Raw genomic sequence first — 16,294 nt, forward strand, 5'->3', positions numbered from 1 at the left:
TAATAACAGTAAACAAGTAGATGGAATAGAAAAAGAACGGGGAACGCTTGTGTTAGATATAGATAGATAGATATATTTATACATACATAGATATATACAAGCACTATTTTTACCATATTTTGCAACACATTTTGGTATGTTTAGGGGGCAAAATATATATAATATTTATATATTTAATAATAAAAAAATAACAATCAATAATCATTTCTATAAAAATAGTTGTAAAATGATTACATATGATATAATTATAAAAACATTACATTTATACATGTATACAATATTAGTATAAAAATATAAATATTAATATATTTTGCAACGTTTTTGTATGTGGCAGGAAACTATGTATGTGTGTGTAGTTGACAAATATACTGTAAATGTGTCCTATGGTGTGACAGCAAAAATTTAGGGCAAAAAAAACTAACAATGAAAAAAAATCCCTCTTATGCTATTTGTATATTATTAACAAGTATTAACAATAAATTAATTATTAATAATGATTAATTGTTTTCTCAATTTTGCTGTTACACCATAGGACACATGTACGGTATCTATATATCAACAACCCATATATACTAAATAATAAAATAATAAATAATATTTATTTATTTATTATTAAATAATAATAATACAAAACCTAAAATGACAAAAAATAATTTATTATGTTATTGCATATACAAAAAGTTTGAAAACTGGATAGCTGTATGAATGGAAACTGTACAAGTTGTGAGTGCAACAATGTCCAATTAAAGTAATATGAGCCAGTATAAGAGAGGGAATCATTCGCTTTTATATTATCTTTTAGGCCATCAGGCTGTGCTTAATGCTTAAATTTGAAAGGGTTACCAGGGTCATCAAGAACCTTGCGTTTGGCGTTCATGATAGCGTGTGTGTTTTTAATCAGTTCTGAACTGAGTGTGTGTGTGTGTGTGTGTGTGGTTTATGTATTTCTTTAGTAAGCAATAAAATGCATGTATATCATTTAAAAAATGTTCCACCAGTCATGTCACATTTATAATATCCTAAGTAATAACATATAGCGTGTGTGTTTTTAATCAGTTCTGAACTGAGTGTGTGTGTGTGTGTGTGGTTTATGTATTTCTTTAGTAAGCAATAAAATGCATGTATATCATTTAAAAAATGTTCCACCAGTCATGTCACATTTATAATATCCTAAGTAATAACGTGTAAAGCCGTTTGTTATGCAGAAGAACAGAGAAATGCTGGTCCACAAGTATCTCTGCGGTTCTCCATTGATTAAAAGTGAAGCCTTTTGTCTGCAGCTGTAATTGTGTGATTGCACTGCTCTTCCTTTTGCTCAGCTCCGTTAAGACTTTTAGCCCAATTGTAAGATCTTAAAGTCCTGTTTGTTGTTAAGCAGATACAGACACTCAGTCCTAACAGAGTTTCCAGGGAAAACTGGAGTAGAGAGAGCACTAGAAATTTAGCAGAACTGTAAAATAATGAAGTGGGATGAAGTATATTTTACTGGATTATCCAAGCATGAGGTTTATATAACAAAAATAAAAAATTTCTGCACTTAATTTGCAGCTAAGATAACTGTATTGTGAGATTCAAAAATTTTTTTAATGTTTTTGAAACATTTCTTTTATGATCTTGTTTGTCTTATTTAAAAATACAGTAAAAACAGAAATATTGTGAAATGTTATTACAATTTCAAAAAAACAGTTTTCTATCTGAATATATTTTAAAATGTAATTTATTGCTGTGATGCGCAGCTGAATTTTCAGCATCTTTACTCTAGTCTTCAGTGTCACATGATCCTTCAGAAATCATTCTAATATGCTGATCTGCTGCTCAAGAAACATTTCTTGGTATTATCATTGTTGAAAACAGTTGCTGCTTAATATTTTAGTGAAAGCTGTCATACATTTTTTTCAGGATTTTTCAGGACCAGCATTTATTTAAAATAGAAATCTTTTGTAATATTACGATTGTTTTGATCAATGAGTCCTTGCTGAATAAAAGTATTAATTACTTGAAAATACCATATGCCTTAACTTGTATATGTGTCAAAGACGAAAAAGGGTTTAAGCATAAAAACAGTAAGTGTAATACTGCTTTAATTGTTGTTGTTTTTCCCAAAAAAAATTAAAGGTTTTCTGTTTAATTTAATTGCAATTTTGTTTTTGTTTTTCTGAGCAAAAATAAATATCATACATTTTTCCCTGATTTACAGAAGACACCCACTAAAATGTCATTCAGTGTAACAATCTTGTCAGGCATATTTACAACAAAAATCAATTTATGACATATTAAAAGACTAATTACTTTCACCCCAAATACTAATTAGTTGTAATTTTAATTTTTTTTAATTTACCACTATCCTAGGTTTTGCCTATTTGTCAGAAAGAATATTTACTCATTTAAAACACAATAAAATGTAATATGCTCCCTTATTCTTTTATATATTTTAATATGCACAAGTCAGAATAAGCATGTTGTTTGAATTTTTACATAAATATTGTTACACTGAATGACAATGTAACATTATTTCAACCAAATTTGAATATTTTATTCTCCAAAAACTTATTTAAAACCTTAAAAGTAGACACTTTGCTTATATTTAATGTGCTTTCTATGGACATATAATCACTTTTGTAAATTTCTTTTGATGCGGACATCTTAACGTCTTTGACCCATGTACAGCAATTGGCCCAATGAGACTGCACTGTGGCCTGTGAAGCAGCGCCTGTATATTAATATCCTCACGTCCCCTGTCGTTCCACCACAGCAGCAGATTCCCGCTCAGTCCAGTAAGGCCCAGGCCTCACCGTTCGGCATGGGCTCCACTCACAGCTACCAGGCTGACCCGTCCTCTTACAGCCCTCTGTCCAGCCCCGCCACCTCCTCGCCCTCTGGAAACGCCTACTCCAACCTGGCCAATCGTAGCACTGCTTTCGGTAAGACTTGCTTATTTATGACAACAAAGGCTGGTTTGCACCAAGGACTATAACGTTAAGAATAAAATCAAAGATACAGTAATTCTAACAGCACAGAGGAACATTGTCTTTGGAATAGCTATTTTTTACAGCTGATGAATGCTAAAAACGTTGACAGCCAATCAGAATCTGCCCTGCTTTAAAGCGCTCAAGCATTTAAAGTGGCAGATGACAAAAGTGCAGCACATGCTTATAATAAAGAGAACATTATCATGCATCGGTGTGGACGCTAATGTAGTTATGGTGTGCCTTAAATTTCATCATTTTGGTGCATATTGTTTACTGTGCTAACTTTGCTGCATTCATTCATTCTGTCATTAACTATCCAACGTGATCGGGTAGATATTATAATAACTTCCAAAGATATTAGGGATGTCAAAGTTTTGGTACATCTGCAACTCCTTGTGGTACATTTATTGGTATATCTGCTGGTATATCTGTTTTTATTAGTATCAAATATAGAATATATTAATATAATAATAATTTATTATTTTACAATTTATACCATGGTCTGCCTGAATTCTCGATTCTGATTGGCTGGCAGGTATGCATTAAAACTCTTTAATGCACAGGTAGTTCCAAGTCAGTTTAATCACCGTTCTATATTAATGTGCTGCTTTAATTGATGCACACAAACAAACACACACACATCTCTCCCACACAAACACACAAACAAACACACACAGAAAGAGAGAGCGAGAGAAAGGCAGAGAGAGAGTCAGAGATCGCAGATTGCACTGTGCGCGCGCACACACACACACAAACTTGTCAACGCTTCCTGCGACTTTTATTAATAAAATCGCCTCGATACTAGATCGCTACATTATATTCCTCAGCAACAAGGTGTAAAATCGCTGTTTTTGAAGTAACACAGCTTCATTGTTTGTAGAGAGACACGCAGACAAAGATAGCACACACACAATTGTCAGTTAATTCAATTAATTCAAATAAATGCTATAATTCATTCAAGAGCTATCGAGCCGTAACTGACGAAAATAACAGTAATTGTTACCCTTCAGTAAAAACATCATTAACAGCTTTAACTTGTAAATGTTGGCAAATGACCAAGGTATGAGCAGAATAATGCATGGCTAGCTGTGCATTAAATGATTTTAATGCGCTTCGCGTCGGGTGGTTCTTGGCCTCCCCGTCGTGCGTTAAAATCGTTTAATGCACAGCTAGCCATGCATTATCCCTTACATATATATTACATTTATGCACATGTAATTGTGCATTTTTTGCTAAAGCAATAAGCCCCAAGAAGCCGTGTTTTACAGTGAATTTATAACAGCTAAGGGGCGTTGTTAGGCACGACGCGAAGCCTCGTAAACCACGGCTTCACGGAGCTTATTGCTTTTATAAAACGGTTATTTCATATACGTAGTAAGGTTTCACAAAATAAAACAGAGCAAATAAAGTGTAATGATATTAATAAAAACAGTATTCTTCCACCAAACAATGTAGTTCCTCAGAAACAGTTGTGGTTCCAACAAAGTGGTTGCCGAGCAACACACAAATGTAAACAAAGGTGTATGTTTGTGGAGTAATTTACAACAGCTTTGAACGCGGCTCAACCAATCAGAATCAAGGACCGGAACTATCTGTTTTATAATTTACTTTTTTTCACTCAGAAATTGCTAGTAAATTTCACAAGCAATTACAAAGAAATGGCAAGTAGCATTGAATTAAACATTACATTTTTGCAGTGGAAAAACTGAAATAGTATTTTCTTGTAAAAAGTGCTCCTATAATCTTTGTTATGTTTACTTGCAAGTAGTGCTGGGCGGTATGACCAAAAATTTATATCACGGTATTTTTCAAAATTATACCGGTTTCACGGTACATGACGGTGTATTTTTTTTTTTCATGCATGACCAGGTGTTAACCATATTTTCTACTGATTGAGAGAGGAAATACTGCAGTATATTGACTTAGAATGCCCTATTTTACTGTCATGAGTGAATATTGTCCAAAAATATAAAGAGCGGCTATGTGGTTGTTTTGGTTATATTACTTTTTTGTCTCGTGCAGCGCACTGCCTGCGTCTGAGTAACAAACTAAAAAAATCAACAAACAAAAAATGATATTAACAGACGAACTACGCTCATATTTATAATTCCAAACAATCAGTAAGAGACAGGTGCTTGGAAACGCTGTTTTGTACTGATTTATTGACGAGGCGGCTGCGGTGCGGCCAACTGAAAGCGCTGCTTCTCTGCCGCTCACTGCACAGAACAGACACCGAGAGAGGTGACACTCCTCCGGGAAAGTCAGACCTCACGTTCGCGGGACAGCACTGGAGAAATCTTCCAACTGAATCATAGCTAAGGTTTATCCAAAAAAGTCTTTAGGTTTGTCAGTATGAATATTCTATGGAAAAAAGCTGCTAAAAGGGTCTGAAAGTTGCTAAATCTAGTGCTAAAGTCATGCTTGTGTGTGTGTGTGTGAGACGCGGGAGCTGATGGCAGGGGGCGGTGGATATTTGTGGCGGTCAATGTGGATATTGTGGATGAGTTCTTCTGTGTCATCACGTTCTATTAGTTCTACAGCTTCAGTTTTGGAACTTTCACGCTTAGTAACACATACAGCTGTTCCCTCACCACAGTGCAACAGTGAAAAGGGACCCCTTTCAAACAGTGTTGCGTTCCGAACGTTGTTTAAGCGACATATACCGGTATTGCGGTATTAAAAAAATTAATATCATAACAAAAATAAACACCGGTATTCGATATGAACCGGTATACCGTCCAGCACTAATGTAAAGTAAAAAATCTTTTTTACATTGTTGGTCATTTATGGAAACATTGGTTTTGGTTCTGATTGCGCTCATTTTCCTTGTCTTTTATCAACTGCTATTGCTAATGTAAAAGTATTGATATCCACTAGCGAAATTTGATCATCGTGACAACCTCAGACTCCTGCAGCTCTGTTTGTACCTGAATCGGTTGAATGATCTCACAGAAGATCCACCGTGCTACTCAAACCGTGATCTGATCCAGCCTGACGTCATATGGAGGCCACATTACAGCACCTCTGGGAAACCAGTCCTCCCGTGGGCCCGTCTTTTACATGTACAACGATTTATAGCTTTCCATATAAAACACACACAGTAACAGACAATGACTGAAGCAGTCGTTTGTCTTCAGCAGAAAGAGGTGTCATGAACAGCAGACAGTGTGAAGTCTGTATGGTGTCCATAGTGAGACAAACGGTTTTGTTGTTCTGGTTTCTTTGCTTTGGCCATGTAAACTCTATTATAGACCGTATGAAAAACAGATTTCTGGGGTTTGAATGATCACAATTGTTGGACAGCAGGCAATTAGATGTTTGTGTTCGTAGTTTTACAAACTCTACAAAATTACTTCTCAACAGTGACTATTAATCATGAAAGTGTTTGACAATGCGTATAACTTATTCAACGAGTTTGGAAAATTACTTTTTAATGAAGTTATTATCTAAATGTAACAAGAAAAGATGCTGTTGCTTAAAATGATACAGAGCAATTATATAATACAACAATAGGCCAAGTGAGGCCATGCATTACAGTGTTTTACTACGGTAAAGGGTGTTCTTAGATAAAGCAGAGTTAATGAATAATTAAATTTATTAGTAATGATGTTCATAATTATATTCAGTATATTTTTTCAGAAATAGAACAATTGTTTTAAGTATATTTGTATAATTTACTATTTTTATGTATTACATAATATTTTTCTAGCATATATTGTTAACATTATCATCATTTAAAAATATATATATATAGAATTATAAATATATTTTAGAATATTATAAATATATATTTTTATAATTATTGATAAAAGTAATATAAAATAAATATAATCAAATGTAATATTATATATATATATATATATATATATATATAAACAAATCTAGATTAATTAAATATTGAATGTTTATTTTTTTATATATAATATTAGATAAATTATTTATATTACAGAATGTGTGTGTGTGTGTGTGTGTGTGTGTGTGTATAAACAAAAATTCTGATTATTTAAATATTTTGTTTATTTTTTCTTATATTATCTTAAGAAAAGTAATTTAATAAATGATTTTTTTATAAATAGTATATTACTATTTATATTACAGGGAAAAAAATATATGAAATATTGCATGTTTATTAAATATTATTATTTTTTACATTTATTATTATTATTCACGCATTAACTTTTTTCACAATATAAAATTCCTCATACCATGATATGAGCCATCGCCCACTCCTGTCCCATCCTAGAGATCACGTTGATGTTACATCAGTCAAACTCTTGCTCTTGACTTGCGTTTCTTTTGTCAGGACTTTAAACAGCCTGCAGTGGGTTTAATTAATCTGTCAAGACTTGCACCTTTTAAACTCATGCAAGAGAGATCTGGTTTCTGTATCCTGACACTTTAAAGTGAGGAATTTGACCAGCGTGACACGAAGGGCACAGATACACAAACACAATTGTGCAACTTTTCACACTCCTCGACCGAAAGGCAGAACATGCTGAACGGCTTAAAGCGAGAAACTGTAGAATCGTTGTTATTGCATTACATCCGTTTAAAGCCGCCTCAGATTTCTCCATCACATTCAGGTCTGCGAACCGAATTTAATTTGAAGCAGGGCGTGCGTACGGAGACTTTTACAGGATGACATTTTTTCCCCATTGTTGTGTCCCTCGAGGGAAACACTCTACCTTGAACCTGTGATTAGTGTGTCCATTTAATAAGTAATTTGTGTTAAACAGGTGACATTAAAAACCCACTTCTATTTCAAGTGTAGCAGGCTCCGAATGGCTTTCCGAGCCCTGAAGGCTTCTGCCAGCCGCTTGAAAATGAAGCCGTGTCCAGATAATTCTTTTTTAATATGCTGTCATTAAAGAAAATGGAACATTTATCTTCGCCTCCTCATGTGAATGGCACTTAAACACGCGACGGGAGGAAGGACTCTGAGACTGCAGGAAGACACCGTCTTTTTCTGTATTTGGAATTAATCGGTTTAATCCCAGTTTTCATCAAACTGAGTGCATGTATTTTTAGTTTGTGTAAGTATGTGCTTTATTTGTGGTCACAACTGACCAAAGAGAAACAAAAACTGCTTAGTTGCTTAAAAAGACCTAGTAGAAAGTTGCAAATAAAACTACTTTAAGTCTCTTTTGCTCACTAAGGCTTCATTTCTTTGATCAAAAATACAGTGAAAACAGTAATATTGTGAAATGTTATTTAAAATTACAATAACTGTTTTCTATTTGAATATATTTTAAAATGTAATGTATTTCTGTGCTCAAAGCTGAATTTTCAGCATCATTACTCCAGTCTTCAGTGTCACATGATCCTTCAGAAATCATTCTAATATACTGATTTATTATCCGTGCTGGAAACTGTTGTGCTGCTTAATATTTTCTGAAGGATCATGTGACACTTTATACTGGGGTAATGGCTGATGGAAATTCAGCTTTGCATCACAGAAATAAATTACATTTTAAAGTATATTAAAATAGAAACTATTATTTTATTGTGTAATAACATTTTGCAAGATTACAGTTTTTTCTGTATTTTTGATCAAATAAATGCAGCCTTGATGAGCATAAGAGACTTCTTTAAAAACATTACAAGTCTTACTGATCCCAAACTTTTGACCGGTACACACACACACACACACATACATTGCTGTATAAAATATTAGAATCTTAATTATTTATTATAATATTTTAATTAATAATCTTAATTACTCTTGCCAAAGTCTCAAATGCTAAATTTAGCTGAAATGTACTTTTGTCTCTGTGATAAATTCATAGTGTTAAAATGAGGAAAGTTGTACTTTGCACTTTTCCCAAAGAACTTCAAAAACCATATTTTCATATTTCATATTCAGTTCTGATGGAAGTGAGAAGTGACAGGGGAGCATATCACTGCCAGAGCAGCGGTTTGAAGATCAGAAATGTCATTAATTTGGTTACACTTTATTTCGATAGTCCACTTTAGACATTCTATTAACTACAAGTAACTTTGTAACTACATGTCAACTACATGTCAACTAATTCTCATTAATTTGCAGCTACATGTCTACTAACTCTCAGAGTAGACTGTTAGGGTAGGTTTAGGGTTAGTAGAATAAGTTGACAAAGAAAGTGTTAGAAGATATCAAGCAGACAGTCTACTAATACTCTACTAACTGCTAATTGACATGTAGTTGCAAAGTTACTTACTGTTAATAGAATGTCTAAAGTGGACTATCGAAATAAAGTGTTACCATTAATTTTAACATTTTCATATCATGATCTGAGGGCAGATTTATTAGGCGTCATTACCAAATGCTACGAACTTCAGAAAATCAAGTGGTTCTTTATTTGTATATGCTCAAAGTTAATTGACTGCTAGTTATTGGTTCCAAGACATGATCAATGTTTTTACACAGATGTTTCACAAGATTTCAGTCCCCACAATAAATAAATACATTCCACAGAATAAAAGAATCGCCTAGTGACTGTTTACATAAAATCAATACAGTTCTATATTTACAGATAAACCAGCTCCTGTTAGACTCTTTGGATTTGTGCTTCATAGTTCGTACAATGTAGTCTTACTTTCCCAGCTAATGCAATGCATAAACAATAATCACACACCGCCTTCTTTCAAATGTTTCATGCTGAGATAATGTTACATTGTGCCTTAATTGCAGCCTTTATATGTGTACGTGAAATCCAGCAAGCTTTCAAAAGCTGCATTTATCGTTATCAAAGCAAGAGTACTTTGTGCTTTGAGTCCTCGTATTGATTTCTTTGTTTGAACGCCGTTTGCTTTTGTCACGCCGGCATTTTGTAGCATTACATCTTTGAGAATCAGGTTTGACGTAGCGACCGGAGGATACGCGCTACATAAGCGCTCCAGACACTGAGGGAGAACACAAAGTACGTGGATTTCAGATTGATGGGGACGGAGAAAGATGGCTAGGGGAGAGAAACGCCACCAAAGACGAATAGAAAAATTGATAGAGAGATTTACGAGGCGCGTCAAGTGGCCGAACCTTGAGGGAAAGACGGACAGAAACGGAGCCGGAGGAGGGCCGCTCTCGGCAAGCATTAACACAGTAGGGAAATGAGAAGTTTGACCTTACATCACTGCCTCATCAGCATGGAGAATATGAGAAACAGCCCGAGGGCGCTGCTGTGCCATCCTGCGAAACAGCCACCCACGCCGCGCATTAGTCTGCTCCACTCGCTCTTTCCTAAGCAAAGACTCGGGCCCTGCGGGTGAAGACACACTCGATGCATGCATTTAAATGATTCTGTCAGCCTGTAGTAAATGCCCCCCGTGCCACAAATTGAGCGAAATGGAGGTCGTACGCTTGAAGTGTTTGACACGCACGCTCGATTGAGATGCTGCAGAAGTAGACGTGCTGGAGTTAATGTGGAAGTTGATACCGTAAAGTCTCAGATGCCTGTCCTAAGATGCGTCCCAAATCGCGTACTTGTGCACTATTCTTTGACGTTTTTTTAGTATAAATAGTGCGAGTAGTGCATTTACACTGAAAATTCCAAAAAGAAAAAGTGCACTTTAAATACCTGGAAGTGTGGAATGTTGGACACTTCATGCACTCAACTGTTGCAGCTTTAATTACGTAGCGAAGGGGGAGGGGCTATCAGACTCCGATTATAAATGACAAAATAGCCATATATAATTCATGCACTACATGATTGAGTACATAGTGTATGAGTGCATAGTGTATAGTGCGTCATTTGGGACGCAGCACTAGACTTCTGGGGGCCCTACGCAAAACTGTGTTGGCGGCGGGGGGGGCGGGGTATGAGTGGTTATGACCAAATGAATGAAACGCATTTGTCCGCGTTTCACTCCATCTCGAATCGCGCTCGCAGAAAGTGCTTGAGAAACAGGGTCACTTTCAACTCGTTTTTTTTTTTTGTCTCGAGCAAGACTGTACGACATTCACGTTACAGGATTTGACTGATTTTTACGTAGAAAGAGCGACAGCGCACCGCATTAAAAGAAGTGATCATTCGTGTTTTCATAACCGCTGGCCAAATTCAGAAACAAAACTAAAATTAAATCATCTTTGAGAGCAAGGGGGCCCCCTGGGGTTTCGGGGGCCCTACGCAGCTTTCGTATTTTGCGTATTGATGGTTTTCACGTGACGTCGAAATTCAGTATACACCTTATTGATGTATATTTTGTACAGGCAAGCAGATGAAGCCAGAATATAAACGCAATGTGTTCACGTTAAATGGTTTCCCATAGAAAACCTTTATAAGGAAAGCACTGAACCATTAAGCGGATTGCGTTCATATTCCGGCCTGCCTATGTAAACTATGCATCATTAATATAGAGATTACTGAATTTGATATTTTAATATAATTGTTTTAAATATATTAAGGCACTTTAAGTGTTTTTACAACGTTTTGTCGCACTGTTTAATGATTAAAATATAGCTGCGAGTGCTTACTATGGATTGCAACTGGCCAAAACTTGCATTTTGTTCACACATACCTTTGTTTTATTCTTTTGAGAGGTGATCTAAGTATTTGCGGCTGTGAAACAGAAGGAAAATTGACAGGCTCGTGCTGCAGTTGTATGGATGTTTTGCGCTGCTAGTCTTCGAGCCGGTCACGTGACTGAAAGCTATGAATAGGGAGGATCGGCTCTGTAAAGTCTAAACATGTTTGTTGAGCGGCGAGAGATCTGTATCTCAATATTCTGCCATCATTTATTCCATTATTCTGTTTTTTCTGTAGAACACAAAATTATTATTTTTTTACTGTTTTAGTCATTTTATGTACATTTTTATTAGTTTGCTTTTTAATATTTCTATTTAGCTTTATTTTTTTATTTCAATTTTACTTTGTCATTTTATTGCTTAATTATTTTATTTAATTTCTGTTTTTATTTTATTCTGTTTAATTCATAGATTTTAAGTTTTTCGTCTGATATTTAGTTTTTCATTGTATTTCAGTTAGCATTATTTAGTTTCAGCTTTTTTTCAGTTATTTTATTTTCATTTTATTCACTTCATAATTTTAGTTTGTTTAAGTTTGTCTTTCGTTTAAGATTATTATATTATTTCAATCAACAAATGATTTTTTTTAATAGTTTACCAATAATAACATTTTATTTTTTGTTTTTTTTCTGTATAATTTTCATGATTTTGTATCTAATATTGTATTTTATTTAAACTTCATTTTAATTAACAAATGTTTTGAATAGTTAACAGTAATAACACTTATTTTTATTTCAGTTCTTTTGTTTTCATTTTATTCAGTTCATAATTTTAGTTTGTTTGTTTAAGTTTGCCTTTCGTTTAAGATCGTTATATTATTTCAATCAACAAATTACTTTAAAAAAATAGTTTTAGTTAACAATAATATTTTATTTTCTGTATAATTTAATTTTCATGATTTTTTAAGTCTAATATTGTATTTTATTTAATCTTCATTTTAATTAACAAATGTTTTTAATAGTTAACAGAAATAACACTTATTTTTATTTCAGTTATTTTATTCCATTTATAATTTGTAGGGTTTTTAAGTTTAAGTTTCAATCTAATATTTATTTGATTTTATTTCAACAAATGTTTTTTAATACTACAATAATAACACTTATTTTTATTTTATTCAGTTTCTAAGTTTTGTTCAATTTTGTAAGTTGACGTTTTTCATGTAATATTTATATTTCAATCAACAAATTATTTGTATGATTTTAGTTAACAATAATGACACTTCACAGCTCTTTTGCATACAAGAACCGTTCACTGGGCTTGCAAAAAGAACCAAAACCCGTAATGTCCATTGATCTTTAAGCTGAAGAAGTGTCTGTTCGTGGCTGTGGTGAATGTGTCTGTGTTGGTTTGTGCAGATGTGTCGGGTGAGAGCAGCCAGAGCGGAGGGCAGTTCCAGGGCCGGCCGTCTGAGGTCTGGTCTCAGTGGCAGAGTCAACACCACAGCCAGCAGGGAGGAGACCCGCATCCTCATCCTCAGTCCAGCCAGACCGAGGTCTTCCAGGTGAACTCACCATCACTAGCCACCTGTCTGCAGTACAGTGAAGCGGTCTCTGACTGACCTGCAAAAGTTAACAAAACTAAAGAAGCTGAGGATTCAAAGAGTTCAAATTAACTTGTACTTTTAAAACACTTTCATTGATATACTTTCATTTCTTGTAATTCATTTATTTATTCATTCCCTGGCTTATTTTTTATTATTATAATAATTTTTTTATCAAGTAGTTATTATTAAAGAGTTATTTTAATAGAATATTATTATTATAGAATCTTCTAGAATTTATTCATATTTTGGTTTGCCTATTATTTTTATATTTACAGTTTTAGTATTTTGAAGTTTTTGTAGTTTTGCTATGTGTTCTTCTTATTATTACTATTATTATTTATATTTCTACTTAGATTTTTTTGTCATTTTCAGTACTTGAACATATATTTTATGTCAGTTAGTTGTCAAGGCAGTGTTTCTAATTTTCATTTGTTTTCTAATATTTATTAATTTAATATTTATATTTATTTTCTTGCTAGAATTGTTCAAATGTATTGTACCTTAAATGGAAGTCACTTTGGATAAAAGCATCTGTGCATAAATGTACATTTAATTTCAGCCTTATTTGAAGTTTTAGCTAACAATATCAAAAATTCCTCTGAAATCATATGATTGTTTTGTTTTAGAGACAGAAATTGAAATCATTTTTGGGTGAAAATCATCTCTTCAGTTTGTAGCTCCTAAATCTCATTTGCAGATATGGCGCATCATTGCCGAGCTGTGATAAAAAGCATTTGATAAAGAAATATTTGAATTTCTTTTGAATTATTTGATTCTAGTTCCTTCTCTTAGTCATGCAAATTCATTTTGTAGCATCTCTTGATGTGAATGGGCTATTATAGTTCGGTTCACAGACACTACTGAAGATCTGATTGAACATCACGCTCTGTTTCTTTCCCGCAGGATATGCTGCCGATGCCGGGAGATCCCACCCAAGGAACAACCAATTACAACATCGAAGACTTTGCCGACCTCGGCATGTTCCCGCCGTTCTCTGAGTAATCGCCGACTCTTTTGTTTGTTTTGGTTCGGACTGCAGTATCTTCATCTCACATGTGACACACATGACGCTGCTGAAACACATTTCTGCATTCACTCTCACACACACACACACTTGGCTTAATTCCTCATTCACAAACAAAAGAGCAAAATAAATATGTGACCCTGGAGCACAAAACCAGTCTTAAGTAGCACGGGTATATTTGTAGCAATAGCCAACAATACATTGTATGGGTCAAAATTATCGATTTTTCTTTAAAGATCATGTCCCATGAAGATATTTTGTAAATGTCCTACCGTAAATATATCAAAACTTTCGAAAAATTGACCCTTATGACTGGTTTTGTGGTCCAGGGTCACATATATTCCCACTTCTTCCTCATTTAACCATCATTTGATGATTAACTGCTGCCATTATCACTAAAACAAAATCGCAAAAAATATTTTTTTACATTTTTTAAATCAATTAAAATCAATAAAAGTGCAAGATTATTTATGCCAAGGTGTAATTTACTTGTAATAAAGCGGCATCAATAATAAGGCCTAATTTACATAGAAAGCAGGCAAATTAATGTCTGGTTTGGGCGAAATGTGAATATGACGCAGGATTTTTGCGTCAAATTACTGTATGTTAAAGTTATGATTCAGCTGGCAACCTCAAGTCAAGACTGTCCTAGATATTTTGTAAATGTCCTACCGTAAATATATCAAAACTTTCGAAAAATTGACCCTTATGACTGGTTTTGTGGTCCAGGGTCACATATATTCCCACTTCTTCCTCATTTAACCATCATTTGATGATTAACTGCTGCCATTATCACTAAAACAAAATCGCAAAAAATATTTTTTTACATTTTTTAAATCAATTAAAATCAATAAAAGTGCAAGATTATTTATGCCAAGGTGTAATTTACTTGTAATAAAGCGGCATCAATAATAAGGCCTAATTTACATAGAAAGCAGGCAAATGAATGTCTGGTTTGGGCGAAATGTGAATATGACGCAGGATTTTTGCGTCAAATTACTGTATGTTAAAGTTATGATTCAGCTGGCAACCTCAAGTCAAGACTGTCCTCACACACACACACACACACACACACACATGCATAAATATAATGAAGAGATTTCCTTTTTTGACGTTTTTATCGTACAGAAGTATTTTTACGATCTTTCGAGACGCGAAGGATTGTTTTCTTCACGTGTTGCACCTCATTTTTCGTTGCGATATTTTTACGCTTGCCGTGTAAAATGTAGTCTATGTAGTGATGTCTATAACCTAGCTTAACTAATAATAAATGTAGACGGATGTAAAGACAAAAACAGTATTTGATTTGAATTGAAGTTTTTAATTTGCAATATTTTTTACTTTCTAGCAACTAAAAAAACACTAGCAACAGTGTCACTTTGTGAAATAATCGGCACCAGCCTCATATGAGCAGATGCAGCGTAAATATCAAGCATTTCGCGGTGTTCATTGTAATCTTTGTGGCAGCTGCGATACTTACTATGAACTTTTGGACTAATAACGTGGAAACTCGATCATGCCACAACTCTGGACTGATGGAAAGACCTTGACGTGAAACCTTTTTGGAAATCAAATGGATGTTTAATGTAAATAATGTGATTTTTATGTCGGACCATGGTTTATTTCACATACAGCTATATATACTTGTGTAGGTTTAATATCATTGTGTGCAATGTGAGTGCATATTTAACTCTCGGTACTTAGTTAGCCTGTCCATTGAACAATGAGTTTAGGATTGTATAAATTGTGTAAATGTGTTCCGTTATTTTTGTGTAGCTTTATGACGAGAAATTGTGCTTGTGACAATAAATTCTCATTGAATATGTGGATTTCAATCAAACTGAGCGAGCTGTATTCATTGGGCTGCTAAATCGACACATTAACCTGTTAATATGACATAGTAATAGCCCTAGTAAAAAAATTATATATTTAAAAATACATTTCATACTAAGTATAGTTCAAATCTATTAACATATTTACTGGCATATCGCTCAAGAGTTACTGATATAAAAATTATAATTAAACTTTATTTGGCTTTATTAATTTCTTAATATTAAGCCTAAAATGTGTTTTGATGTCATTATTGATGAGGATTGCATGATCTTTCAATAAGTATACTTGCAATATTTCCACTTTAGCACAAACAAATATACTACAGTATATTTTTAGTTGGACTTCAGCACTACTTCCACACAATTAAAGGGCATTCAGCACAAAATTAGGTGTTCCAATTTAGCATACTTTTAAGTATACTAGTT

The 16,294-nt window shown here is 33.9% G+C and overlaps 1 protein-coding gene across 1 annotated transcript in view; it reads left to right on the forward strand.

Annotated features, from left to right (window-relative positions):
• Window positions 1-14,214, forward strand: part of LOC107563275 (aryl hydrocarbon receptor nuclear translocator 2) — a 94,570-nt gene extending 80,356 nt beyond the window's left edge. Inside the window, exons 17-19 of the mRNA XM_016248098.1 lie at window positions 2,753-2,921; window positions 12,825-12,970; window positions 13,916-14,214. Coding sequence (XP_016103584.1) covers window positions 2,753-2,921; window positions 12,825-12,970; window positions 13,916-14,014 — 414 coding nt within the window. The 3' untranslated portion in view covers window positions 14,015-14,214. The remainder of the gene's footprint in view (window positions 1-2,752; window positions 2,922-12,824; window positions 12,971-13,915) is intronic.
• The last annotated feature ends 2,080 nt before the right edge of the window (window positions 14,215-16,294 follow it).

Source organism: Sinocyclocheilus grahami, unplaced genomic scaffold, assembly GCF_001515645.1.
Source record: "Sinocyclocheilus grahami isolate Dianchi unplaced genomic scaffold, SAMN03320097.WGS_v1.1 scaffold24.1, whole genome shotgun sequence".
NCBI lineage: Eukaryota > Metazoa > Chordata > Actinopteri > Cypriniformes > Cyprinidae > Sinocyclocheilus > Sinocyclocheilus grahami.